Here is a 27500-nt window from a genome sequence, read left to right on the forward strand (position 1 = left end):
ATGCACCTCACCAAAGCTTGAATTGTAGTAAATATTACATCATTGTTGTTTTCATACAGGGAATGCTCTGCCTTGATCCTGAGGTCAGCAGAAGCTTTTTGGTGACTTGAATGGCGCAGGGTCAGGTCTCAAGTGACACAGGATTCAGCTGCTTACTTCTGGGTTTTCAGTAACTTGATATTGCTGTGTACATAGTCCAGGAAAGGCCATGTGTAGGGATGTGACTGCACAACAGCTGGTAGGAGCAGGGAATTGCTTTTTAACAGTCTTGATGAAAAAAAGTTCTGTTTATCCACATTCTTCTCCTAAGGTGTATCACTGGGGAGTTTAATAACCAACAAGAACAAAAGGAAGTCTTATGCAATAGTGTAAATTACAAACATTATTTATGAAGTTTCATACTTGGACATGTGAGGCTAGGCTGTTAAACCAGAACATTTTTCTTTCTAAGCCACCTGAAAGACTGGTTTACCAAAAGAAACATAGCTACTTACACAATATCTGTTAGTTCTACAGAATATTTTGTCCTCACGCTTCTGTCCTCCCTGTAAGTGAAATAATTCACCTTATTTCACTTGATCACATATGATTGTTCAAACCACGCAACGTAGTCAAATTATGAAGAAATAAGTTATGGAATATTAAAAAACTGAGGGGAGAAGGCTGGCTTAACAAAATATCACGGTAGCAATGACAATTGTTTGCAGTTTGCATTAAATTAATTGAATTAACTGCATGATATATATTAACTGCACATAATTCAACTCAGTGGCCAACTGGTCTCCAAAGTCTCCTGACTCCTGACTCCCATCCAGACACCTTTGGGATAATTATTTCACTCTTTGCAGTGGATATAAAGACAGCATAAACTAGGTCCAGTAGTGGTGTTAGGTGCCTAAAATATGGCATAATTTATATTTTAAAAAATAAAATATAACAAGCAAGGTGACAGGGATATAGTTACTTACCACATAGCCACTGAAAGAATGGTGCAAAGGTGTTTCTAAGAGCTTGTCCCTGGAACTCTCTTCTCCAAGAATGGCAAATCCTACCTTCCAGTCTGTAGCCAAAGGATTGCTTATACATACCTGGCTGATGTTATTGTGAAGCACAGGAGTCCTGGACACCCATCCAGGTGTCTGTTCACCCACCTTGAGTCTGTTCAAGCCCTCAGTCACAGGAGCTGTTCTCAGACCCTACTCATCAGTATGCAATGGAAAGATGCTGCTCCTCTCCTGCACCTTGCTTTCAAAAAACCTATACACAATGGCAAGTCCCTGGAAACAGGAAATTTGGATCTAAAAACCCCTGGCAAAGTGGAAATTTTTTTGGCCTCTGCTTTAATGACTAGGTTGTCCTCATCAGACACATACTATACTTGCTCTCGAAATCACATTCCTTTCCTCTTGTAAATACATGACATTCATTAGGACAGCTTTAAAAATAATTTAATTTTACTTAATTCCTGATTGTTGCCCCTCCAAAACTGTCAGTTTTCAAATGCATAAAATGTTAAATTTTTTCCCTTTTCCTGTCTCTTTGAAGGATTTATTTCAATAAAGAAACTTTCAATATGATTCTTTGTTATATTAAACTGACTATATCACCATGACAAATTTGGAAAATACAGGTATACTAACTCACAGGGTCACAGAAGAACTTGGTAATTTTCTTGTACTTCTGCAATCAGATTCTGTTATTTTTTTAAATTATATATTAAATAACCTATCATTAAGGTTCCTTGCAATCCAAGCATTTTGATGATTCTATTTTACAATTAAGATGATACTATCAATAGACAGTGTGACAATTTTATATAAATAACATTCTGAAAATTTATTAGAAACATCCCTTTCCGTGGACAGTGGCATCTGTTACAGCTAGAGACTGAAAATATGAGTTAATTCAAAGTAGGTTTTCTAAATCTGAGATGTCTGTTACACTGCCATAAAAATGAAATGGGTAAAAAAAGAAATGGGCAAAAAAGCAGAACACAAACTTAAACACATTTTTAAATCCAGGTATTATTACTAGTTTGAAGCATCTAAGACTCCGTTTTTTAGCTACTTGACTTTAAGCACTTCTAAAAGGCTTGGAGCCAAAAAGAAAAATTGGATGACTGTGAGGAAAGAAAAACAACCTAGATCCAGTATTTTTGCCAGTCCTGCTGTTTGGAGACTCCCTCTACCATTTGTATTTAATTTTCCTATCTTAGTACACACCATCTTTCCAGCAACTTCTGAAAGACAAGACATGCATCTCCCCTGACATCACCCAGCAGGAAACTACCAGAAATTAAGGGCCCAGCCTTGCAAATATATTGTCACGTGAGTGTCAGTGGGATACCCATGTGTAGATCCTGGTTTGATCACTCTCTGAAGTTGGCAATGCTGGTGTATTCTGTAAATAACTCAGCCTAAGCTGCATGTCTGCATAATACAAAGCACGCATCAGCCAATTTTACTGAAGATGTTTCAACTCATACTAGGTCAAGTTATTTTACCATGCTGTTTTAAATCATTTTCTTACCTCAACTACTCATCCTCATGTAGCTGTATGCTATGAACACTGAATTGGGCATGACATGGAGATTCTAGTGTAATTCAATCATTACAGAAGAAATGACATTCACATATGTTTATGTTTAGCCTCAATAAGGAGACAGTCAATCACTTTATACCAGGTTACATCAGATATGATTTTAATTATTCCTCTTGTGAAAAACACTTTTCACATATTATTACTAACAAAATCACTGCAAAAATTAAAATAGTTTTACATGGTTTTGAAGAATTTGTAATCCTACGAATGCAAAAATCTATGCTGTGCATGAATATTTTATTTAAAATGTGAAGAAATTAAATATTTCTTTAAAAAATCAAATAGAATTATTATACTCCCTTAGGAATCATTCAATCCTTCATAGAAAATCACAAATCTCTCATATCATAAGTGAACTAATTGCAATACAGCATGATTCATGGTTGATTAATTCCAAGGAACTTAGAAGGTTATTCTGAAGTGCTGTTTCCACATTTAGGGTGATGTTAGATCTGCTCTTTCAGTGGTGTTTATCTTTGAATGAAGTGATCCGCTTCATAATTTGGATTCCCCAGAACGCAGCAGAGAGGGAAAACAAGACCTACAACACAGAATTTACAATGAGAATGAGATACATTATATGAGTTTGATTTGGTTTTTTTTTTTTTTAGTTTTTTTTTTTTTTTTAGTTTTTTTGATCTGTGAACATAATGAATGAGTGAAAACAGAGAATTTGAGAAAAAAAAACCCCAAGAATTCTAGGTATACTGATAAATTCACTTTAGAAAAAGATGCTTTCTTTTCTCTACTACTCTTTATTGTGGACATTCCTGATGAATTTAGACAAATGATCTGAAGAATGCTGACACAATAAGTGGCATGATAAGGCATGAATAACCCTTAACAGGATCTATAGCAAAAGAAATGTTCTAATTGCAATACAATACATAAGTATTTATTCCCCAACCTGTTGTTTAGGATGAGATATAAGGTAGATGGAAAACAATTTAAAAGTGCAATACTCTTTACCTTGTCCTTAGCTCTCTGCAACTTAATTTTATTTGGTGAGTTTATTGAGAGATCTAATAATTTTTTTTCAAGATTTATTTGCTGAAAACTGCATTAGGATGAGTAGTAAAGATTTCAGAATAAAGTCTAAATTAGGTGATAGTTCTGTCTAGAATCCACAATGGAGCAAGATAAAATGTGTATGCACACGGGTGCATGCGATATTTTGTATTTAACATTTTCTGAAAAAAAAACTTTTGTCTTTCACATAGAAAAATTTCTCTAACTTGGAAAATTGGAAAAATCTAGGCAGTTGTTATTGGTTACTGAAGTGATTTTTTTTCCATGAGTAAAACAAAATAATTTGTTTATACTGAAAGATATTTTAATAATGTAATTTTTTTGCTTGTTAAAAGAAACAGAACATTTTGACAAGAAATTTTTGAGTCAGGTTGTAATAATTCTTTTTTCAGATCAATCTCTAATCTAAAGGTGCTGACTAGGAGAGCTCTAATTTTAACATTAACATAATTTAACATTTGACATTTAATAATGCATGGCCCAAAGGTCTACTTCTGTCTTTATCTAGACAGTCACTCACTGAAGTACATGGGATCAGAATGTCCAACATAAATAATAAATTATCATAATACCCAAAAGGTACTAATTTTTCACTCAGTGAAGGCAGTGTCTGCTCTGGTCACTCTCAGAATCTTTTTGGGACAGGTACAGGCTTCATGCAATGTGTACTTTAGGTGTTCAATATGCATGTTTAGTACTACAAGATGAAAAGAGCACAATGTAGGAGTAAGTAAACTAACTAAGTAAAATTCAAATAAAATACAACTAAAATCCCCCAATTCATTAATCTTTTTCTGAATTTAAATTATTTTCATTAAAGGGTTTAATTCTACTTGAGCAGGGGTAGGCTGTCTACTGTGTTTAAAACCTCCAATGACGCTGTTGGCACTGTACTTGTAGTCCTATTTGCAGGAAAGACTCATAAAGTGCTCACCAAAAGATTTTTTTGGTAAGAATTTCAGACTTTAGGTATGAAAAATTTAACTTCTTTTTATTTTCTTGTATTATCACAAACACCTTGTAAAGCTGTATAGCTCTATTTTCACAGATATGGAAAGGAAAGTCTTTTTAAGCAGTACTGCAGTCACACACTGCATGTTCGGTGAGATTTTTCTATGCTGAGATGCTCTGCAGAAGAACTGTAACTGCAAATAACTATCTGTATTTCTTATCTTGCTGTTATGCAATTGAGATGAGTATAAATTGTGATGTACATGAAACAATGACTTACATAAAACATGCTCTTACTGTGGAAAAATTCTGTCTATCTCCAGAAACAGAACTTATCCACTTGTCATAATTAGTACTTCTTTGACAGATTAATAAACTTCTTTCATTCCTCACCTCAGAAAGATCATTCCTATTCCTGGAAGATGCATTAAATATAGAACTATTTCATTTTTAGAAGAAGCACATTTAATGACTGAGGTACAGGGCATTCATAGGGGATTAATGACTGTTGGGAGATGATGATGATCACCTGAAGAAGCACAGCCATGGGCCATTAAGCCCCAGGAAATGTCCTCAGCTAAAGATGGTTACTGCTATTATAGCCTGAAAATGAACAAAATATCTCGGGTGAATTTCTCTTTTTTAAATGAAGTGATGCAGTTTCTTCGTCCTTAATTAAATTCTTCACTGTGAATTTCCTAAAGCATGCAATCAATGCTTGTGGGGGAGTATTTAGAATTGCAGTTATTATAGCCAGAATGGAAAATCACATACTGCACACTGTGGATCTGCAAAACTAGTTTGGCTTCAATTCTACAAAATATATCAATTCTATAAAAGTATTGACTCACTGCCTATCAATGTCAGGACTGCCAATATTTGATGGAAATAATGCATTCGGAAAACAATAATGCTGCAAGGTTCTGGGAGGTGGAGGGGCTAAGAAAAACCCAAACAGCAGGATAAAAAATTAAGGGGCCACATCCTTGCTTGCATGACAGCAGTTCTGGCTGTCTGTACTGCTGTAATGCTGATCTGCCCTGAACAGAGCCAGCTGTATGGGGCTACCAAGCAGAAACTTGCTGTGTAGGTTGGAGTTGAGTTTCTTTTGATTGCTGCTACATATTTTGGAGTTACAAGGCTTGACCCACTTGAATGAATTGTGCAATCAGGTGATGTCAGGAATGGAAAGCTGAGACGATACGTGCCAGAACTCAGAGCAGACAATAGTGTGGGCAGCAGGAAGCAGCAAAGAGCATTCCACCAGGCAAGCTGAACTATAGTTGACCAGTATTTTTCTAATGCCCTTGAGAAAACATATTTCCTGAATACTATGTGTAGATATTTTGTATTTTCTACTCAGCACTCTCACATGTGAATGGGTTGGGGTTTTTTTTGGCTGTTTGGCTTTGTGTTATTTCATTTTCTAAATTATTTTCACAGGAATACTCATTCCTTCTTATATTGTCCAAACCACTAATACTTGTCTTTTGATAAAAATATTCACATACTGGTTTCATAATTCATCTGGTTTTGAAATAAAAAGAGAGAATTTAGTATTATACCTTATTCTTTTTTACACTGAACAAAGCCTCCCCCACCAACAATATGGCATAAGAACAATAGTTTCACTTCTGTCTTAAAATGAAAAATTACTGTGGACAGTATTCATACATGGAAGAAGTCTAAAAGCAGGATTTATCATATATATTTAGCCAAGTTAAATGCAAACTTTTTGCCACTTTAATATAAACACTTGTTACATTTACCTGTTCAAGTAACTACAGATTAATTACAGACTGTCCTTTAGACTGCTGGAAGAGCACAAATATTTACATTACCTCCTTTCATATAGTCTATTTCCATACAGCCCATATTCTCTCCCTGAATTGTAGAAATGCAAATAACATTATTCACAAGAACAAAGATGGCTTAAATAATGGATTGACTGCAGGACTGAGTCTGCTATTCACAGGAAATTCCCACTGGAGCAATCGAAGTTTATTAGGCTCTAAAGTACTTTAAAATCATTAGCTGAATTCAGGCACCCACTTCTGCATGATTAGCTTTGTTGCTTAACACTAATGTTGTTTTCTGCCATTTTCTCTTTTGTAATGTCTTTGTATATCAGAGATGCCTAGACATGATGTCTTTCTTTTCTCCTGCAGGTTTCATCTGGAGAGAATTAGAAGGCTTTAGACATTGGTCTAAAAATGCAGACAAATATCCAAACATAGTTCTGCTTTAAGGAGGGGGAAGAGTCTTGAACCACCCCACCTCAGATCCTTTCCAACCTAAATCATTCAATGATTCTCTGACATTTCTCAGATTCTGCCCAGATATGTTTGCTCCAAATTTTGCTGCAGAGACAATCTGCAACTGTTATTCACAACTTCTGGGGTACAACATCCTGTGAATGGGCTTATTATATTGAATTCTCTGAGCACCTCTGTGCTGGATAATATATTCTTAGCTCTGGAGATGGCTCAGGAAGATCAGTATATCCACATATTTCATTAAGTTTGCTGGTCACATCATAGAGTGGCCCTGATACTAGTACATACAATTAGTCCTCTCAATGTGATGCTGAGCATTGTCAATGTGATGCTACAGTAGTTTAACTGATACTAAACATGATTAAGGCTCTTTTTATGTTCTTTATATACAAATTTTGACATGGCTTCTTCACAGGTACGAGACATAACTTCATACCATCAATAGTAACGATAATGTAATTTTTAGACTTCGTCTGAGACTCTGTCTGGACTGTGTCTGGATAATGTCACTGTCCTTTCAAGCTAAAAATGGAGATCATAAACTGATAAAAAGGCTGAAAAAATTCTAATATTAATAACAAAATGATTGAACAAACTACTCTAGATTTCACAAGTAACCAAATGATGCATTTTTCACCAACACCATATTTTTTTCCCCATTTCTTTACAACTGACTGTTACAGGTGCTGAAATACACAGAAGAGACAGAAAATTTATGTCTTGTAACTAGGGGAAGATGTTTACTCTTTCTGGAAGTCAGGATTTGGATAACAAATGCATGTATCTTCATTCTCAGTACAATGTTTGGAGACGAGCAGTCTGAGGCTAGTAGAGAAATGCCATAACATTAGTAGCAAATCCAGAAATCACTAATCTTGTACAGTGCACAGACCAAGAAGACTGCACTTTAAAAAAAGTGGCAATAATAATAGATGGAAGAGAGAAGCTAGGAAACAGGAAGGTTCCTCCTCTGTGTGATGACTCCCTTATACTTGGAAATATATGCAGAAGAAAGTGGAAAGCCAATTTTTCTTTTTTTGGCGAAGGAATTGTGGATACAAGGGAACAGGAAGAGCTACAATAATAGTGGCTTCACAGCTTTTGTTCAAGATTTCTGTAAAAACAGCAGATGTTTGGAAATTCTCCATAAGGGCTCATGACACACCTTCAGACTACTGGTGCAGCAGGTCTCAAAGATGCAGCATGCCCCTGACCAAGAACAAGGTGCATATCCGATGTCCCTGCTCACTGCAGGGAAGGTGGAACCTGACTATCTCTAGACGTCCCTTCTTAGCCTAACTATTCTATAACTCTATGACTAAGACTCTGTTGACACACACAGGATTCAGCCAAGTATTTCCAACACCCTCAAAGCATATTGATAGTTCACTCAGAGTGGTTTCTTCTTTTATGACATATCTCTGTTCACTATTAACAAATAATGAGAAAACAATAGGGAAGAGATATATACACCTCCTTTTTATTCTGTTAAATATTTTAAACATTTCTTCTTTTATTAAAATATGGTCTGAAACTCTAAAGCTAGATAATGCATGAAAACTTAGGCTGCAAAAGCCCAAATACCTTAAAAGGCTTATATTACCTATCCAGGAAAGACAAAGAAAGATCTGGAGAAAGAATATCTATTTCTCAGTTGCTTTCACAGCTGGACACATCCCCAGTATGAAATCAAGTGCACTGCAGAGATGCCTGAGCTAGCAAGCACATAAGCTGCTAAATCTCACCACAGCACCAGCTTGACTCTCTCTTTCCTGGCATTGCACACAAGCTAGTAAGTCACATTCCTCAGTTAAATACGTGGGGATTTTTACACAGGCAGTGCTATTGCAGTTATTTTTAGACCTAAAATGGCTTATCATGTCCTTCACTCATGAGAAGCCAGTCCACTGCCTCTCAAATTGCTTGTGTAGATAAATGTATCCTGTTGAACTGTTACCTACGATTTACTTTTTCTCTTGAGTCACAGAATAATTCACAACCTAAGCACCAGGATTAGGAAGATTTTACCTCATTTCCCAAAAGACAAAAATAGTTACTGAAGTGGGAAGCTTTCCTGTCAGTCATATGAATAGGAAATCCAAAATATGTTAATAATTATTAAATCTTCACCTCATGATGAGCTAATGCAACCTGGAGACACTATCGACACCATACTCATTAACATGAATATAAACTCTGCATCTCTTCAGTATAAAGTTTGTCTCATAGTATTTCATTGAAACATCTGAGAATACTTTCCACATTGTTACCTAATTTCATCAATAAATTTCTTGATCATCCTAATATGTTTATTTATTTCAAGTCAACCTCAAAGTAAAACCATTTAAAAGAGAAAAATCCTTTTTATAATTTAAAAACATTGAAAAATAACTTCTGAACCAAGCCTGTTTCATAGTTTTGCAATTAATTTCCAAAAAAATAAATTTAGTGTTTAGAATATATCTACCATCCTCTGAGCTTAAAGATTTCATAAAACCTGCGAACAAAATTTACAATTTACGATTCGCAATTCTAGAGTACAACAATATTTTAGAGTTTCTTTCATATTGCTTTAGTTTTATTTCTACAAAACGGCTCTGAAAAACAAGTTCAAAGATCAACAGTTTCAGAAGACCTTAATTCTGAATATCACCTTTTGTATTTTAAATGTTATTATTTTTTCAGCCTCAATTTAGCCTCAAATTTGAGAAAAAAGAGCCATGGAAATTTTCTCAATTATTTTATGAGATCAGCAATTAAATTAACATTAAATCAACAGTTAAAAATAAGGCTTTCAGAGAAGTTTGCAAAACTGATGGTAAAACAAAATGAAAAATTTAGCCAACCAGTAAACATACCTGTTTAATCTGTTGCAGGCAAACAGGTCAAATGAGATTGAGAGAGTTATTGAGTCATTCATTGCAGAAATGAAATATGTGAGGTAGTCGTGTCTCAGTTTGGCTAAAGTTGTTGAATTTTTTATCTTAAACATTTAAACAGGAGTTGTATCCAATGAGATGCAACATCTCATTTACTTTCACACCTCCCAGCAGCTGTAACATAATTGCTTACACCCCACTGCATCACTTCTAGCTCAAACACAACTTGTACGGTTAAATGTATATCTGTAAAGAAGCATTTCACTTCACAAGATATTATTTAATTTATATGTAAAGAACAGTTTAATCTTCATTATTAGAAAAAAATTATAAAGCTCATTTTACTTTAACTGATAGATTACGGCACAGATCTTATATTTTATCAAATTTATATTGTTCTCTTTGGCTTAAATAATTTAATGCTTTTAAATTCAGTATTCTAAGTGAGAAAGACTGCATAAATATATAAGAGTAAGGGTAGGTTTTTTCTATGGTCATGGCTGTAAGAAATTTTTGGGTACCACACTGCTTAATCTTGCTTTGAAAATAGTTTTACTTAAAAGATGGGACAAATTCATTTAAAGGAGAAAGGCAGAAGGGGGCTCTCCTTTATGCTTTCATCCTAGTTTGAAAATACAGGAAAATTACAGCTACAAGGAAAAAAAAGGTAGTTTGAACATGGAAGAAAAACTGCTAAACATAACATTTCAGAATTTGGACAAGATAGTACCTGGCTGTGTAATATTTTCCAAAGAGGCATCTACAGACATATTCCAATCTCTTCAATCCTTTCAATTTTATTTCAGTTTAATACAAACTTCAGTTTCATACTGAAGCAATGCAGTGTCCAATCCCTCCATCATTAGCAGGCATAAAATATTCTTTGTTTCTGTATGGATGTCTTCATTTCATAGTGTAGCTGTATTGCACAACCACCCTGGCAGGTGGTGAAGAGAACCATGAGTGCTCAGTCAGCTTAAAGAGGTCTGACAAAGGTGCTGCAAAGTGATCTCCACTCACGGGTATACTAAATATCCTCTTGAGAGAAGGCTGACTAGCTATGAGCTCCAAAATGGAAATTTTTCCATTCTATGTGGGGAAAAATATTAAAAAAGTAATCCCAGCCTTTAAGCATAACCCACAGACATTAGATCACTGATGGGAAAAACTTTGCTGCAGATGTTGAAAAGACGTGATGGGGAAAAGCTGGCTTCTGTGACTAATGGCAAATGTGAAAGAAAGGATTAAGAATGTGCAGAGAGGGATAAAACAATTGAGTGACAAGCAGAAGGGATTTCCAGTACAGTGAACAAACACCAGAAAAGTATTCAAGACAGACAGGGGAAGATCAAGGCTAAAATTCACTCTAGATGAAGACTGCTCTTAAAGCCAACATGTTTTAAGGAGAAATAAATCCTTTAACTGAAAAATGAAGAACAGAGAAGGCTCTGCTCAGCATTAAAAAAATCAAATCAACCAATTTCTGAATGAAGGAAATGGGTCAATATTCATTGATACCATAAAGGAAAAGGCTTGCCGTGGAAGGCTCACGTCCACGTTAAAGGTGGAACACAGCAATCCTGCTGGCCAGCCCTCTTTTAAGGCCAAAGGCAATAAACTGTGACTGTTCTTAAGTTTTTAAGTTCACAAAGAAAAATATACTGAGGTTGATCCAGCCCTAGGTCTATTCCTTTACATGGAAAACTAGATGTCCTGGCTGTTGGTGTCTCTCTTCATTGCTCTCAGGAGTTCCTATGGTGTGGTTTCTTGCTTCTATTCTTGCCTGGGGAAACTCCCATTTATTCCAAAAACTCATCATTTTTCTATTATATAAAAGAAGTTGTTATTGACATTAACCACAAATGTATTCAAATGAGCTAAATCATTCATATTCCCACTTATTATGTCAAGCCAATAGAGTTGTATTGTTTATTAGGTTAGAGAAAAAAAGCCTCATGGAAGTAATCTATGTGACTTTTTAATAGGAAAACTAGGGGACTATGGTTGAATTGAAACTTCTGTATGGAAGATGCAGAACTGAGTTGCAAAAGAAACACCCAGAAAGGAAGAATTAAAGATTGAATCACAAAATGCAAAAGAAACCAGGATTTTGATGAAAAAGATGGCACTTTATTATAACATTTCTAAAATATAAAAACAAGACAAAAATTTAAACATTTCTCTTTTCCTAAAAAATGTGAGATTCGTTATAGTTTTTTAAAAATCTGGAGATGCTGAAGAAAACATGTAACTGAGTAGAGATGGGAGGTACTAGAGAGAGAAACCAAATACACAAATATCCTGTGAGGAATAATCATTAAGGAGGAGTATATAAGAAAAAAGAGTGTATAAGGAGTATATAAGAAAACATTTGAATCAGAGTAGTTCACAAACAAACCATGTATCAAACAAAAATGCTGATACAAAAAGATGTCCGTATCAATGTGAAAGATATTAAGAGAAGCATTTATAAATAACTATTATATAACATATATATGTTACTATGTTATATTTTATATATGAATTACATAAAAGAAGCATTTAATGTGCTGATCAGTGACTGAAAGGTGGTGAAGTCTTCAGGGAGACATAGATAAGCTGGATATAGTAATGAAGCAGCTACAAGAATTATAGAAAGGTTTAGAAAAATGGACCTGTAGGAAAGCTTGAAGCAATTCTGCTGTGTATTTTTGAGAAAACAAACAAACAAAAATACTCAGGAGGGGAGTAAGGTCAATCTTTTGACATGTAAAAGACTAATACAGAAATAAATGATGATAAGCTAGTGCTTGGGGTAATGGAAACAAAACACAAGCCTTTTCTAACTAAAATTTTCATTAGATAATGGGTGGTTTAAGGATGGTATAGCATTGGAATCAGCTATGTTTGGAAGTTGGTCTGTAAATAGTTAGACAGGCATGTGTCTCTGTGTAGCTGTACTTGATCTTTCTGGCAGGATCTCTGCCACTTTGGTATTTCTGTTTATTTACAATGAATACAAAAACACTCTCCACCTCTAAATAACTTTTTCCCACATCTACTTTGCCAACAGTGGTTAATAAAGATATGTCTGCTTAGCACAGGGGGCAACCATGACTTAGCAACTATTTTTTTTGCAATAACCAACCTTGTGCAACACTTCACCAGTTTCAGTCTCAGATGTGGCTGTCACCTTAGTAAAAGTATGAAAAGCAGAATCTGATGTTTCTTTCCACCATCACCCTCCCTACTCAGTTTCTGGCACTGAATGTGGCTGAACCTGCTTCCCATCAGAGAAGTCACAGGACTATAACATTCAGAGATCAGCTTGCATTGCCTCTTCAGACAATAGCTGCAGAGGCTGATGACAGAAGCATGAGCTAATTTGCTCCTATTTTACACTCAGCATACTCTACACTAAAGCCACTGGATTGCATAGCAAAAATAATTTGCCTTAAAGACTGAAAGAGTAATCAAGGAATTATGGTAAAAGCCTGGAATGCTGGGCTATTCAATCTGCATACTTTGCCATAGATTACACAGCATACAGCAAGATAATTAGTATCTACAGTTTCTTAGCTGCAAAAAGCCGGTGACTGTTTTCCCCCAAAAAAGAGCTACTTTCCAATCTCTATTTTACTAAAATCCAAGATAGTTTCATTGACTACAGCAATTTCTGAGAAGACAAAGCCATTTCAAAAAGACATGGATTTGGCCTTCTGTGTTTTTATTCTGACAACCCTCATATCAATAATTATGAATCCTTTTTTTGTTTTTTTTTTTAGTCTCAACAAAAATGTTCTTGGATAAATACAACAGACATCCTTAAGAATCAGATAATTTCATGCATTTTTTATGTTGCTCCAGCTATTGAGCAATCTTAGTTCCATAAATCATGGCACTGACCACTGAGCTAAAAATGGTGTGAGAATTTCTTTCTGTCTCATGATTATGTTCCTTTTAAAAATTCACAAATCAAAGTAATATGAACAATAGCCGAGTGTTGGAAAAAATAGCAATCCAGGCCTCAGTTTTATAGCAACATATCCTATTCTAGTTCTAAGTTTTTGGGTTGGGTTTTTGTTTTGGGGTTTCTTCCCCCCTACATTGGACCCTGCATTAAAAAGCATGTTGTGCCCTGAATATGCTCATCTTGGAAAGGCTATTTGGTATTGTTGTATTTGCTTGTCAAAGGGAGGACTGAAATCTCAACAATTGTTAACCTCTCCCATGGTGAGCTAATAAAAGGTCAGAGACCCACATGTGGCTTGCAGCCTGGGGAATTTCTCTCAGTGTTCTGCCAGGGATGGGACTGCCTGAATGATTTCTCTCATAAGTTTTAAGCCATAAACTGCATCCTACTTGGCTTGCTGAGCCAAAACTGGACCCAAGGGTATCCAGAGTCTATGCTGATGGAAAAAAATAAGTGCTTCCTATGGAAGCCACAGATGTTTTCCTGAGAGAGAGAGAGCGGGAGAGAGCACAGATGCTCAAGTATTTCTCTGCTTTCCATTTCTGACTACCTGTGCTGGCAGTAGTTCCAAGAAAGGGGGAGGACAGAGGCAGGCATCCAGCTGCTTTCAATAAACCTTGGCAGCACAGGTACTGAATGTCTAAACACTAAAAGTGTTCAAAACTGATTTTTTTTCTGGATTTCAAACTCTGAAAATGTGAAAGCATGTGCTAGTGCTCCTCATCTTCTCATTTTGAGCAGAAATTTAGTGATCAGGATAATCACCCTAGATATGAAAGCAGAGAATTTTTAACTGTTAAAAAAAATCATTCATAGAAGGGAATATCTGTATGAATATATATATACATACATAGACATTCAAAAGGATATATAAAATACGTATATCCCATGCATTTTCTAGAAAGATTTGTTTCTTCCATCAGATAGTAGGCTGATTGTCACAATATGGATCTAATTTTGCATTGCAGGGCCATAGTTATCCCCAGTGTAACTCTGAAGTCAAAGAAAACACTTATGCAAAGTTTATAATATAAACTGATTTGACCCAGAACTGTATTTACATCAGCTACCTCACAAATTTAATTGAAGTTAAACTACATTAGAATGAGGCTTATGAAACTGTTTAGTAACTATTCATAGCAGCCATTTTTTGCCTATACATATTGATGTACAAAGATCCTTTCATGGATACACGATCAAAAGTCTCTGCTTCTGTTCTGGACAGGTTACATACCTGGTTTGAAACATTTATACTGCCACTATTGAACACTTTCCTCCAGTTCTACCTTCTGAAATATTACATAAGTATTTCTTAAATGTGATTAATTAGCCCAGTTAAAACACAGTAAATAAATGGAACTAATAAGTAGAAACTGTACAGCAGATAGGTATAGCTGATAAGTAAACAGCAGAACAGCACATATATAAGACTGCAAACCTCCTGGATTTAATGGTTATTCATTGCTTAATTAATCAGCAGAAGCACTCTGAGTTAAGCTTATAGCTCACCAGCCTATTTGCTTATTATAAGGACAGCTCTATCCATCTCATTCATAGTTGCACACATGTTTGCTACCTGCAGTCAGTGCCTGTCCCTCCTGTTACAGCCTTTTTTCCTATGAAGTGGAAAAACATCTGTCTATCAACAAGGGAAGTAAGAAGATGAATACTGATGTCTGCAAAATCTTTGGGAAAGTGCTTTGGGAAAGAGTAGCTCTATAAAAGTGCCATTTTTCCCAACAGACAATCAAAAGGGCATTCTCTCCACAAAATGAATTCTCTCCTTCTGAATGATGTTCACACACCAGCTTCTTGAACAGCCACTGACCACTCTTCCTCAGAGCAATCCCTCTCCACCCAATTGCTCATCAAGACCTTCAAGACCTTTCACTTACATTTAATCCCCTATATTTTTTGGGTTTTATGTCTTGATTGCTACCTAGACACCAGACACCTTTTTCTACATCAGCTCAGGGATCAAAGGACATTGCGATATTCTTGCTCTAAAAGACAAGCTGCTCTCCTAGCCAGTACAGAACAATAGCTTTGGCTTGACACTTCCACAAAGGTATTGTTGAGTGTCTGAGCACTCCTTCAAACCAGAGAAGCTTCCAAGCTGGTGAAGCCAAGTCCAACATGGAAGATAAAATATTTCTAAAGCATAAGGATAAGAAGTTAGATCTTCTCTAGGTGGTGATCTCATAGCTTAGCCATATAGGCTTCTGCTCCCCTCTGAGAGATAGAAACCACCAGCAAGATGGATCATGGAAGAATCTTTCTAGGAAAGAATGAGAGGAAGAAAGTGGTTTCACTTGACCAAGCCATCAAGTCTGAGCTTGTCACGAATTCAGAAAAAAACCTTCTGTATCTAAGCTACACCTTGCCTAAAACTCTTCAAACAGGGAATGGTGTTACGGGAATTTCGCTCCCTGTATTATACACTAGAGTTTGATTCTACCATGTCTTACTCCTTTGTGACTCATGTATTGCACTTCCAAATCACCAGTGCCTGACCTTTCTGATTTCTTGTCCCATTATATTTAAAATAGAAACTAATACTCCAGCAGTTAGAAAGTGAGCAATCATCCATTTTTTTCTCCAAACTAATTGACAAAGTCAGCTATCTGCCCAACATAAAGAATCCCTTCACAACAATAAAAATCAGTATCTAACTACCTATTTAAAAGTAAGAATTAAACAATTGCCAACTGTCCATTAAGAATCAAAGAGGTTTTTCTGAGGACCAATTAATCTAGGTAATATGTTTATCTCTAGTTTTACTTTTATTATTTGAAATATTTTGCTCTGCTAGCCCTTTAAATTTTTTTCTACTCCTGAACTCATTAATAATGAATCCTTTCATATTTACTGGAATTATCCTCCTTATTTACACCCTTCAAGCTCTCTCAGACTAGAAGCTTTTTGCAGTTTCATATCAGCCATATCATTTTTTCAGCAGTACTATACAAACACACTGTTTTTTTGTGTAAGCCTGCATGCTTAAAAAATAATCTTACGGAAGTCTATAGGAGGACACACATTAAAAATACAGCATTAAGCCTAAAAATCTGAAAGAAATCCATTTTTTTCAGCAATGAGAACAACTATCGCACCTTTAAAAAATGATGTCCAAATGAGTAAAATAGCTCAGCAATAAGATAATCTTATAGAAAAATCATAGGTACATCTGCAGTGATGACAGATAATGGAATCTGAGGAGAGACTAGTACAGACAACTTGGAATATGGCTTTGAGTCTTATGATTGTTAAAGAAAATACTGTCAGATACCACAAGATTAGTCTATCTAAGGAATTTACTACTGATTTCATAATGATGCCATCAGAGAACAGCTCCTTTATTTTTGAATAAAGGAGAAGCTAACTGGTTAAAAAAGTTACTTAAAAGCACCTCCACCTGCTGCCAATCAGAGAAAAAGAAATGAGCAAGCTACCTATAGATTAAAAAAAAAACAACTTAATGCAGTCTACAGTTTTATGTAAAAGTATTTAGGAACAGAGACAAAAGTGAAGAAGAAGCAAAAAATTCTGAACACAGATACTGTGTTTCTGAACAGACAACCATGAATTTTTCATTAATAAACCCACACAATTAGGTAATTTAGATACATAGGTTTGTTCTATCTGTAACTAGCAGCTTTCTATGGGACTCTCTCACAGGGCTGGTTCTAATCCACAAATGAAAAACTGGATCAAATTGCTTTACTGCGCTCATTGGGCTATGAGCCATGCTAAAATACTGAGCAACCGGAACATGAGGAGTGACTCCTAGATGTCCTCTTCAGGCACACAGGGTGAGCTGGACCTAGTATCTTCCAAAGGCTGCAACAATGGTAAAGGCCACTTTCTGATGGTATTTGGTTTCCAAAACAGGCCTTGAATGGACTTCTTGTTAAGTTGTTCTCCCACACACATTCATAACAAGAACAGGTAATAATCGAAAAGTGAAAAATTTATTCTTCGTAGTTTTTGTAATTTTGCCAGTGGTTTGTCAGTCTTATGAATTCCAAATCTGTTCATTCCTATGTGAATTTATACTCAGTACTGATATATAATTGTCTGAAAAATGTGAGATAGAAAGAAGTAGCATTTATTTATATATCTTTAATATAGCTGAACAATTTTAGAGTAAAAAGACATATGCAAAACCAATTAGACCTATACTAATGATTTTATCTCCACAACCCTGTATTCTCTTTATGAAGTACTGTACTGAAACATAATTTAAAAACCAAATCAAATAAGTGCTCCATTCTGATGGGGTAAAACTTTAACCAGGGAATTGTGCAGAATGTGTAGTTCATTAAAAATGAAATAAAATTTGTAGTATTACACATATATCTGGAATTAGGAAATAATGGTAAAGACATATCTATCATTACTTTGTCAAAATGCAGAGACTCATGTGGGATTGATACAACTGAATCCTATTACTGAGATGAGGAGAGGAAGAAATTAGCAACCTAAAAATCTAACTCTGGATTTGAGTATGCATTCTTGGGTGTTTTATCATTTAAGAAAAAGCAGTTGAAAATAATTGATCTCCACGAAAAGGTATGCTGGATTTATGTAAGGTATACATTTTGTTTAGATTTACAAAAATAATTTTGTTCAATACATCTCATCCCCTCTGCTACACAAAAATCTTATCCAATAGATTTATTAATCAAAATTAACTGGCTATTTCTGTATCGGTTCTTTTCCTGCAGATCATGTCTTATTACAAATCCTTGATGTGCCTGCATCATACTCGACTTTATCTTTGTTAAACACATATTTAACCTTGTATGAAGACATCCTACTGTATTGCAGACATCTACCCTGTAAAAAACCTGTCAACTTGACAACTTTTGGGAAGGCAGTACCTGAGAAGCCTCCAAGAACAGCCTCTCCTCTCTTGAGTCCAGTTGAGCTCATCTGGTCCAGCAAGTCTAATACAATCCTTTTTGTATACTGGCAACTAGGCAAAACAACACACAGGTTTAACAGTACACAATAATGCTGATTCTCCAGCTGATATAATCAGGTGGAAATTTACAGCTTTTTTGTTGAGTGGGAATGTTCTGGCATAAATATTGAGTTCTCTTGGAAAAACTGGCTGCTCATGTCTTAGACAGACACTCCCTTTTCTTGGTAAAAACACCTGTCTGAATGACTGGTCACAAAAAAAATTGGTGCAGTTATATCCAGCTTGTAAACAGTGACAAGCGGTGCTCCTTAGGTCTCAGACAGGGTCAATTTCATTCCAATATCTTTATCTGGGTAAGGGGACCAAGTGTACCCTCTGTCTCTCTGCACATGACACCAAGATCACAGGCAGTGTTTGATCTGCTTGAAGGCAGGAAGGCTCTGCAGAAGGATCTGGACATGCTTGATTAATGGGATGAGACCAACTGTATGAGGTGAATCTTCAAGAAAGCAAAGTGCCAGAGCCTGCACCTGAGTCACAACAACACCAGAAAGCGCTACAGGCTGAGGACAGAGTGCCTGGAAACTGCCCAGTGGAAAATGACCTGGGAGTGTTGCTCAACAGCTGGCTGAATATGAGCTGTCAGTGTGTCCAGGTAGCCAAGAAGGCCAACGGCATCCTGGTATGTAACAGCAGCAATGAAGCCAGCAGGACCAGGGCAGTGATTGTACACAACACTGGTGAGGCCACACCTTGAATTCTGTGTCCAGTTTTGGGCTCCTCTCTACATGAAAGACATCGAGGTATGGAAGTGAGTCCAGAGAAGGGCAAGAGAGCTGGTGAAGGGTCTGGAGCCCAAGTCCCAAGAGAAGCAGCTGAGGGAGTTGGCATTGTTTTGTCTGGAGGAAGAAGAGGCTCAGGGGGAGCTTTACTGATCTCTACAGCTGAAAGGAGGAAGTAGTAAGGCACGGGATCAGTTTTTTCTCCCAAGAAACAAGCAGTAAGACAAGAGGAAATGGCCTCAAGCTGTGCCAAAGGAGGTTTAGATTGGATATTAGGAAAAATGTCTTCAAGCACCGGAACGGCCTGCGTAGGAAAGAAGTGGAATCACCATCCGTGGAAGTATTTAAGAGATATGTGTATGTGATGCTTACAGATGGGGTTTAGTATTGGACTTAGCAGTGCTGCATTAACAGTTGGCCTCCATGACCCTGGACCTAGGACATTTTTTCCAACCTAACTGATTCTATGTTTTTATGCACTGAGACTAAATTCCTATTTCTCAAGAAATAGCAAGCAGGCAAACCACTCTACCAGCGCTCATTCAAAAAAGCTCCAAATGCAAGGAATGTTTGCTTGCCATACAGAGGAAAGAGAAGACCTGCAATATGCCATTGCCAAGGCCAACATATGGTGGAAGAAGCACCATTCAGAAAGAATCAGCTCTTGTCTCATAGATGAAGAGCAGCACAAGGAAGATTATTTACTCGTATTGAGTCAGTAATATCTTCTTAATGTTAAAGAGATAACAAAAAGAAAACAGGTCAGCAACATCTGCATGTTGGTATAAAACCCCTGTTAATCTTAGAAAAGTTAAAAAGATAGGCCCTTGGGACACATGACAAATAAACCTATAAAGCCCACTTGCCTCTTCCCCACAACAGCAGCAGAACTCTCGTAACTTCATTTTTGCTGCTCTCCTAAGGAAAATGCTCCTCAAATACTGATGATTATGACTCCCTTCACCGTTGTCTCTTTTTCTTTCTTTCCATTGTTACACTTGACATCTTGCTCTTGCACCAAAAATGGCACCAGCAACAGCCTTAAAATAAACAACACCCCCCAGCTGGTTTTAGCTCTTCCCTCTTCAATCACTTTATCTCGTTACTCAGCCTGGCTGTAGGAACCATATGCATGTATGTATCCTGTATGAGACTCTCACCCCTCAAATACCCAGTTCCTGTCTTGGACAGCTCACACTGGACCAAGTCTATGAATATGTGGATAGTGGTAACACACCCAAATGAATTATGGGGCAAAAAGTGATATTTTTTATAAGTGATATGTTGTCGTTACATAGGGAAAAAATGATATCTTTACTTTATATCGCTATGTCATTGAAAGCCTAGCAGAAAACTGTGACTAAAAACTCAGGTTGTGTCAAAAGACCAAAAACCAAAACAAAATAAAATCCTGGACAGACAGAGAATTAATTGCAAATGAGGAGCTTACAGGTAGGATGTAACTTTCTCTAACTAGGGCATTAAAGGACAAGTATGAGTGTTACAAGTCCCCTGTAGGTGCAGGGAACATGATGAATCAGGTTGGAACTTGGATTGTTATCCTTCTCAGTTATTGTAGTGATGCGAACATTATATATGCACACTCTAGAAATCCACTACCTATATCAACTCCACAACAAGGAACACAAATGTACAGGAGTTTAGGATATTAGAAACATGACAGGAAGAACTTCTGGAAACAAGTTTGGTTCCTACAGTGATAAGAAAACACAAATATTTTGTCCCACAAAGCTTGCAGAACACAATAGAAGGTAAAATATTTCCTCAAGTACTGTGCTAAGCTTTAGTCTGTAATAAAATCAGAAAATCTACAACAATTATATACAACAGAAAGATCATGGAAGCCATGGTGACACTCAAAGAAGTACACATACAATGGGATTACAGTTCCTAAAATTCATGGGTGCATAAACCAGCGTTTCTCTTTATGTTCTTGCTATAATCTAATAACATACTGCTAGATAGAACTAGATTTTCCATATCAGAGTTTCTGAAGTGACTAATGTAGCCTAGAGTGTGCCTTGGAATTTTCTAGAAGGAATACATTCTAAATTACACAGCATTATAGTTCAATTTTTGTCTTTTTTTTTTATTATTTGCAGAAATTAATTACCCCTTGGAGTATTTGTATGGTTTCTGTAAATAATTGTGTGGCCTGGTAACCTGTCTCAAAAGATTTATTGTGTATATTTTTTATGGAATGTTTAGCTGAAGCAGCACTCATATTAATGAATGCAGAAAAAAAACCCCAAAACATATATGTCAATAACATTTCCTTTAAAGTTTTTTTGCATAGATAAACAGTGTGGCATGGAACTACAAATAAGAGTGAAATGCAAACAAAGAAATTTACATAAACAAGTACAATATATCAAGAAAAATGAAATGCATGTAATGAACTTCAGCTATAAATCCTAAATTTTGTAACTCAGCAGAAAAAAAACCCCAAAAAACTACAACCCAATGCATCTCCAAATCAGAAAAGTGGTGTGGAGATTTATCAATATTAACCACCTGAGTGGCCAATTCAAACTGGCCACTCAGGTATTTGTTCCTCTCATGCAATAACTCAGTAGTGCAGTTCAAACAGGTAGTGGATCAGGTTGAAAAAAATATTATTTAAGATATCAGATATACATTCATAAAACTCATGAAGATGCTTTCTCTCTGAAAAAAAGTTTACCAGTAGTACAAGTAGCTTCCCATCGGTGCACTTGGCAAGCAAGTCTCATTGAGATGATTAAGCCCATTTGAAGTTCTTTTCCCTGACAAACCAATCTTACCAGGTTGGTATGCTAAGGAATAGACATAGAGACATTTCACAGAAGTTAATCACTTTTGCACATAATCAAAAAATAACAGTCATTTAAGTAATCCATTCCTGTAGGTTGGCACTGAGAGCTTTTTTTCATTTTTGTTTGCTGTCACATCTCTGTAGCAAGTACAGAGAAAAATCTTATTCAAAGCTTTCATGTATCTTAGGGTTGAGTTTTTGTTTCCTTCCTAAAAATTTAGTTTTGGCTTTCTTGCAAATTAAAGATTATGAATTTGGACATGAAACATCACCAGTTGGAGTTTTTTGATAAATAAATAATTTGCAATATATATATATATATATATACACTGAATTTTGTTGTCTGAAAAATCTCAAGTTTTAAACATATTAGCTGTCTTTTATTTCCTGATGTTTAATATTTTTGACTCACTGAGAAGTTCTGTCTCCATCTGTTATAACTATAAGCATATTTTTAACTCTGTAAAATTCATATAAATAATAAGAAATCATAAAAAGTAGTATTTTTTTATTCATTCTTCAAGGAATAAGTGGCTACCAATATGCATGACTTTAGAGAATGAAGCATCAATTGTAAAAATCAAAGTGACTAATTTTAGTGTCTTTAAAATGTTAGGTGTTATGATTTTTTAACATTTATATCTGAATGTTTTACTCTTAGAAACTAACAATGCTAATGGAATTACACAGACCAAATTAATCCCTTTTCTTTTGTGCCCAGTTGTTATTTAAGTAAAATTATCAGTCCTGTCCAAATGACGGATAATTTATATTGAACACAAATAAAATTACCACTTTAGTAATCTAAACTTTAGATCCTCTCAGATCAGTATTTCCAAGCTGTCCCTGTGACCTGTTAGCTTGTCTGCATTGCCACCTGGAGGGCCTCTCAGCAAAGTCAGGCTCCCGACTGAACTCCTCCGGTGAGATTCCGTGATAACACTCCAGGACTTAAAGCAGCCTCTCCTGCTCCAGGGGGAGACCCCACCGTGGTTCCCATTGTCCCCCACAAGCCCTAGAAAGTGCTGAGATAGTCTGGAAAATGTCTAGAAGCCTAACCAGATGTCTGGTAATTAATGCAAACAGGAGACAGACTTCCCTAACCTCCCCTTCCCTCCACACTGCCTTGTACATTAGCATGTACACTAATGATTAAATTAGTTGTCTTAATCGTGAAGGTCTGACACTGGCTCAGTTAGAAAACACATATGAGAAGCTGAGGAAATGAGATTACAGCTCCTTGAAAACCAAAAACAAAATGAAGAATTTAAATTCTCCAGTTCAGTTGCACTACCTAAAATTGTGGAAAATAACTAGAAAAACAAGTTAGCCAAGAACTTGGACCATTTTAAAAAAAGGAAAAACCAAAAAAACCCCCCGACTGATTAAATATACAGCAAATGGTACCCACAAGACATCATATTTGGGAAGAATAATAAGATTATGCTACTTTGAATGACTGTAAAGACAAGTCCTTCATAACAACCAGAGATACAAAACTGGTTTTAAAATAATGCAAACACAGTAACTTTGTAGAAAGTGAGAACAATATGTGATAGCAAAAAAACCCCTGTTTTCTCCAAAATGACATATTTGCAAGAAGCAAAACTTTCCAGAAAAAAAGGTAAACCTTTTCCTTATGTCCCCTGAGGAAACATCTTATTCCAAGCTAATTTCGGTTGCAAGTCTAGCTGCTCAAGCAGATACCTGCTAGTCAGAGCAGATCGGAGTCTTCCCAAATATCCAAGTCATGGTTTATTCATGAAAGGAGCAGGTGCTACCTGACACACAGAGATGACACCACTGCACCAGGAAAGAAAGGTGCTTCTGCAGGAGTGGGATCAGCATGAGTCCACAAGATAACTACAGCTAGTGGTTGGTTCCAATGCAAGGAATTTTAATGAAATGGAGAGATTCAAACTTTACCCTATACACAATGGGTGAGTGCAAACCAGATAAAAAAAGGAGGAAAATCTTAAAAAGTCAGAACCATAGGTTTTCGCAGAAAACACCATCTGTTAAGGGTATGAAAATGATACCCTAGGTACAGCTGTGTGTCTCAGAAGAATAGCCTAAGGAGACAGAAATGGAAGTGGAAACAGAAAAAGAGAGAGAGAGAGAAAAAAAAAAGTAATTTTAATAAAAATACAGCTAAACTTTCAGGAACTAGAGACATCACATGGAATTACTGTCAGAGTATTACAGAAGTTACTTCTGCAAGAGAGCAGTGTTTTGGCTGCCTTTCACAGCACCTGGGCATGAAGAACCTTACTGTGGCCAGGTACAACACCTTCTGTTGCTCTTATTCAGAGTGGCAGACAAGTTGGAAGCAATTGCTGCTAAGCTCCTTGTGTTTCCAGTGTGTTTAAGGAAGAGAGAATTAATCTGGATGCAAATATTTGTATCAAATAGAAATGCTAATTTAAGCATACCATTTCATTATCCCAAAGCCTCACACTGATGGATGTGAATGAAATCCTTATAAAATATTTTGCTGACTTAAAGGCCTATGACTAGAATATAAAACATGAATGATGAAAAAAAGGAAAACATACTCTGACAGAAAAAGAGGACTCTGACATGGAGGTGGGCAGGGTAGATACAGCACACAATAAAGCATATAGTCTCCAAAATAGTAAGAACTTACTTTAGCATACTTTAGCATGCCAAAACTACTAATCTCGTGTAGTATTATGCTGGATACTGCTTTTATTTATTTCTTCTGCACAGATTTCTGCACAGGAAATTAAAGTCTGTACTTACTGTATGGCTGTTACTTAACTGTAACTTTTAGGCTTCACTTAAAGTCTCTTTCTTTAGCAAAAGTGTGCTAAAAAATAACAAATCAATAAGCTGCTTGAAACATGTCATGAAGGATTGATTTGAAAGCCAAAGATTGTTTCCTACTGATGGGAACAGCCTTTCTGTAAATTAAGTGTTTCTTTTAAATAAATGCCAAATCTATAGAAAAAGGAAATTCTTTTAAAAAAACCACAGTAAAGAATATGCAGTGTATATAATGGGACAGAGAAGCAGTTAAGGGACTATCCCTCAGAGGAACTTATGTACTAGTGTCAAAAAGGAAACAATAGGGGGATAAGCAGAAAAGAAAAAGAGTAGAGGCAGGCAAAGGAAAAGCAGAGATTTAAAAAGAGAGGTTACAGGAGATGGAGTTTGATGAATATCATATACAAACAAAAAAATGAAAATAAGGAGGAAAATTAAGGGAAGAAAAAAAATCAATAATAATTGAAAATAAAAAAGTAAGGGAACAAGTATAAAAAAATTGCAATTACTCATTCTAAAGGTGTGCAAAAAAGGGGGAAAAAAAATCTCCATATCCTCCCTTTATACAGTGCATATGCCTTTCCTTTGCAATCCTTGCAGGCAAAAAGGCTTGCTGGCATTTCCTGAAGTCCAGGTGCATGGAGTGGCGACACTGTCACCCAGTGGCAGACTCTGCCATCATTAGTGCTGTTCTGCTGCGGAGGACCACGGTCATCACAACACCCTCTAACCTGGGTATTTCTGCAGCAGCACCAAACTGTTTGGCTGCCATTTCATAAAGCAAAATTCATTTGACAGAAAAAGGGTTAAATTTAATACAGCTGGACAGCTGAGCAGCTGCTTTCATGATTTAAATAAAAATAAGCTGAAATCCTTGCTGTCAGCTCAATGATATATGACTTGTAATGGGATGTTTCCAACCTTTTCTTCCATATGGTCGCCTACGTTAGGTAATACACACAGCCTGCAGTACAACCAGCTTCTCAGAAAACATCTGGGTCCCATTCCTGCTCTGTTAGCTTCAGTGTTGCCTCCCACAAACACAGATGATTCATAGGACAACATCCCTTTGGTTAAGGATCAAATTAGGACATTTCATTGATAATTTTATCTTGCATCCCAACTGGAGTTATGGGAAAATGGAACTAATTCAAACAAGAATTTCTCCACACATATTTCCCTCCAATCTGCAGATGATAAAGTTAAGATTTCAGAAACAGATTTTAATGACTGCTTAGGAAAAAAAGAAAAGAAGAAAAAACCAGCCTATCTCCTGGGAGGAATGCATTTCCGCTTGATTTCATCTTCTCTCTCGCCTAGTTTTAGAGTATTTCCCCCTTTAAAAATGTGTTTGCTGACAGGAAAATCAAAACATTATACTTATTTTTAAAAGCTGAAATCAAAGCCAATTATTTCTTCTATTGATAAGAGATTAGGATCTACTTCAAGTAAATTTTTTCATGTTTAAAAAATATAATGGAATAAAGAGGAAATGGACAATCTGCCCTGGAACTCATGTGGTGAGTGACACAGACTGGCTGCTAAGGAAAGACAAAGTTAGCAAATATTGGCCAGTGATTTCTTTACCCCAGATCCCCCAAATATTAATTCAGTAGGTCTTTGCTGTTCCATTACTTCAGTTTTTGTGGGCATGCTTCTGAACAAGAAGGACTGACAATGCCAGAATTTATGCAGCAATTCACTGATTTGCACAGTTGGTTGCACATAGCAATTGGTGGTTTTGTGTGAATGTCTTTCAAACATCTTTTCTAAAACTTTAAAATCACCTTGACTTTGGTGTGATGCACTGGCCCATTAGTATTAAAAAAACAAGTGATCTATACTGCTTCATATCTACTCAGTTTTTCAAAATTCTATTTTTTTCTCCCTCACAATTTTAGTGAATGACAGAAAGTAGATTAGGGACAGAATTTAATCAGTTAACCATTATTAAATAATAAGACAGTAGTTTGCAAATGCATCTCTATTATAATTTCATATTAAAGCTTAAGTCCATTAATTCAGATAAGTCAAAACAATATAAAGATACTAAATGAATATCATATTAAGAATTCATCAAAATGACTCTGTACTTTTCTCTTTGGTACATGTATACTTTGTTATGTGCAAACATAAAATTTAAAATGCCAAAAAAAGGATGTGATTTTTGTTCACTCTACATCCCAAGTATAAAATAAGACAAAGCATAAACCAGCAATAGTCTCCCAGGGACACATACATTCAGATGCACTCCTAAACTATTTTTCCAAGAGTCATGCAGGGTAGTGCTGGGCCACCACCATGCACATCAAGACAATCTGCTTACACCACAGATACACTGGGTCATGACCCTGCCCATAAGGAGACAGAGATAGACTACTCTAGGGCAGAATGAATCTGGCTTTCAAGACTTTCTAAATCATGCCAGGCTTGTCAGTGCGGGTCCCAGAGCAGACCAGAGTCAGTGCTATCAGAAACTTCCAGCTGCCAGTTCTGTGATG

The 27500-nt window shown here is 36.1% G+C and overlaps 1 protein-coding gene across 2 annotated transcripts in view; it reads right to left on the reverse strand.

The window, feature by feature from the left end:
- Nucleotides 1-2673: 2673 nt before the first annotated feature.
- Nucleotides 2674-27500, reverse strand: part of AGMO (alkylglycerol monooxygenase) — a 185407-nt gene continuing 160580 nt past the window's right edge. Inside the window, exons 13-14 of one of the 2 annotated variants that reach the window (XM_058024870.1) lie at nt 18572-18666; nt 2674-3142 (exon numbers count right to left, since the gene is read on the reverse strand). In XM_058024870.1, coding sequence (XP_057880853.1) covers nt 3097-3142; nt 18572-18666 — 141 coding nt within the window. In that variant the 3' untranslated portion in view covers nt 2674-3096. The remainder of the gene's footprint in view (nt 3143-18571; nt 18667-27500) is intronic. The other variant, XM_058024879.1, reaches the window with a different exon arrangement.

This window comes from Melospiza georgiana, chromosome 1, assembly GCF_028018845.1.
Source record: "Melospiza georgiana isolate bMelGeo1 chromosome 1, bMelGeo1.pri, whole genome shotgun sequence".
Taxonomy (NCBI): domain Eukaryota; kingdom Metazoa; phylum Chordata; class Aves; order Passeriformes; family Passerellidae; genus Melospiza; species Melospiza georgiana.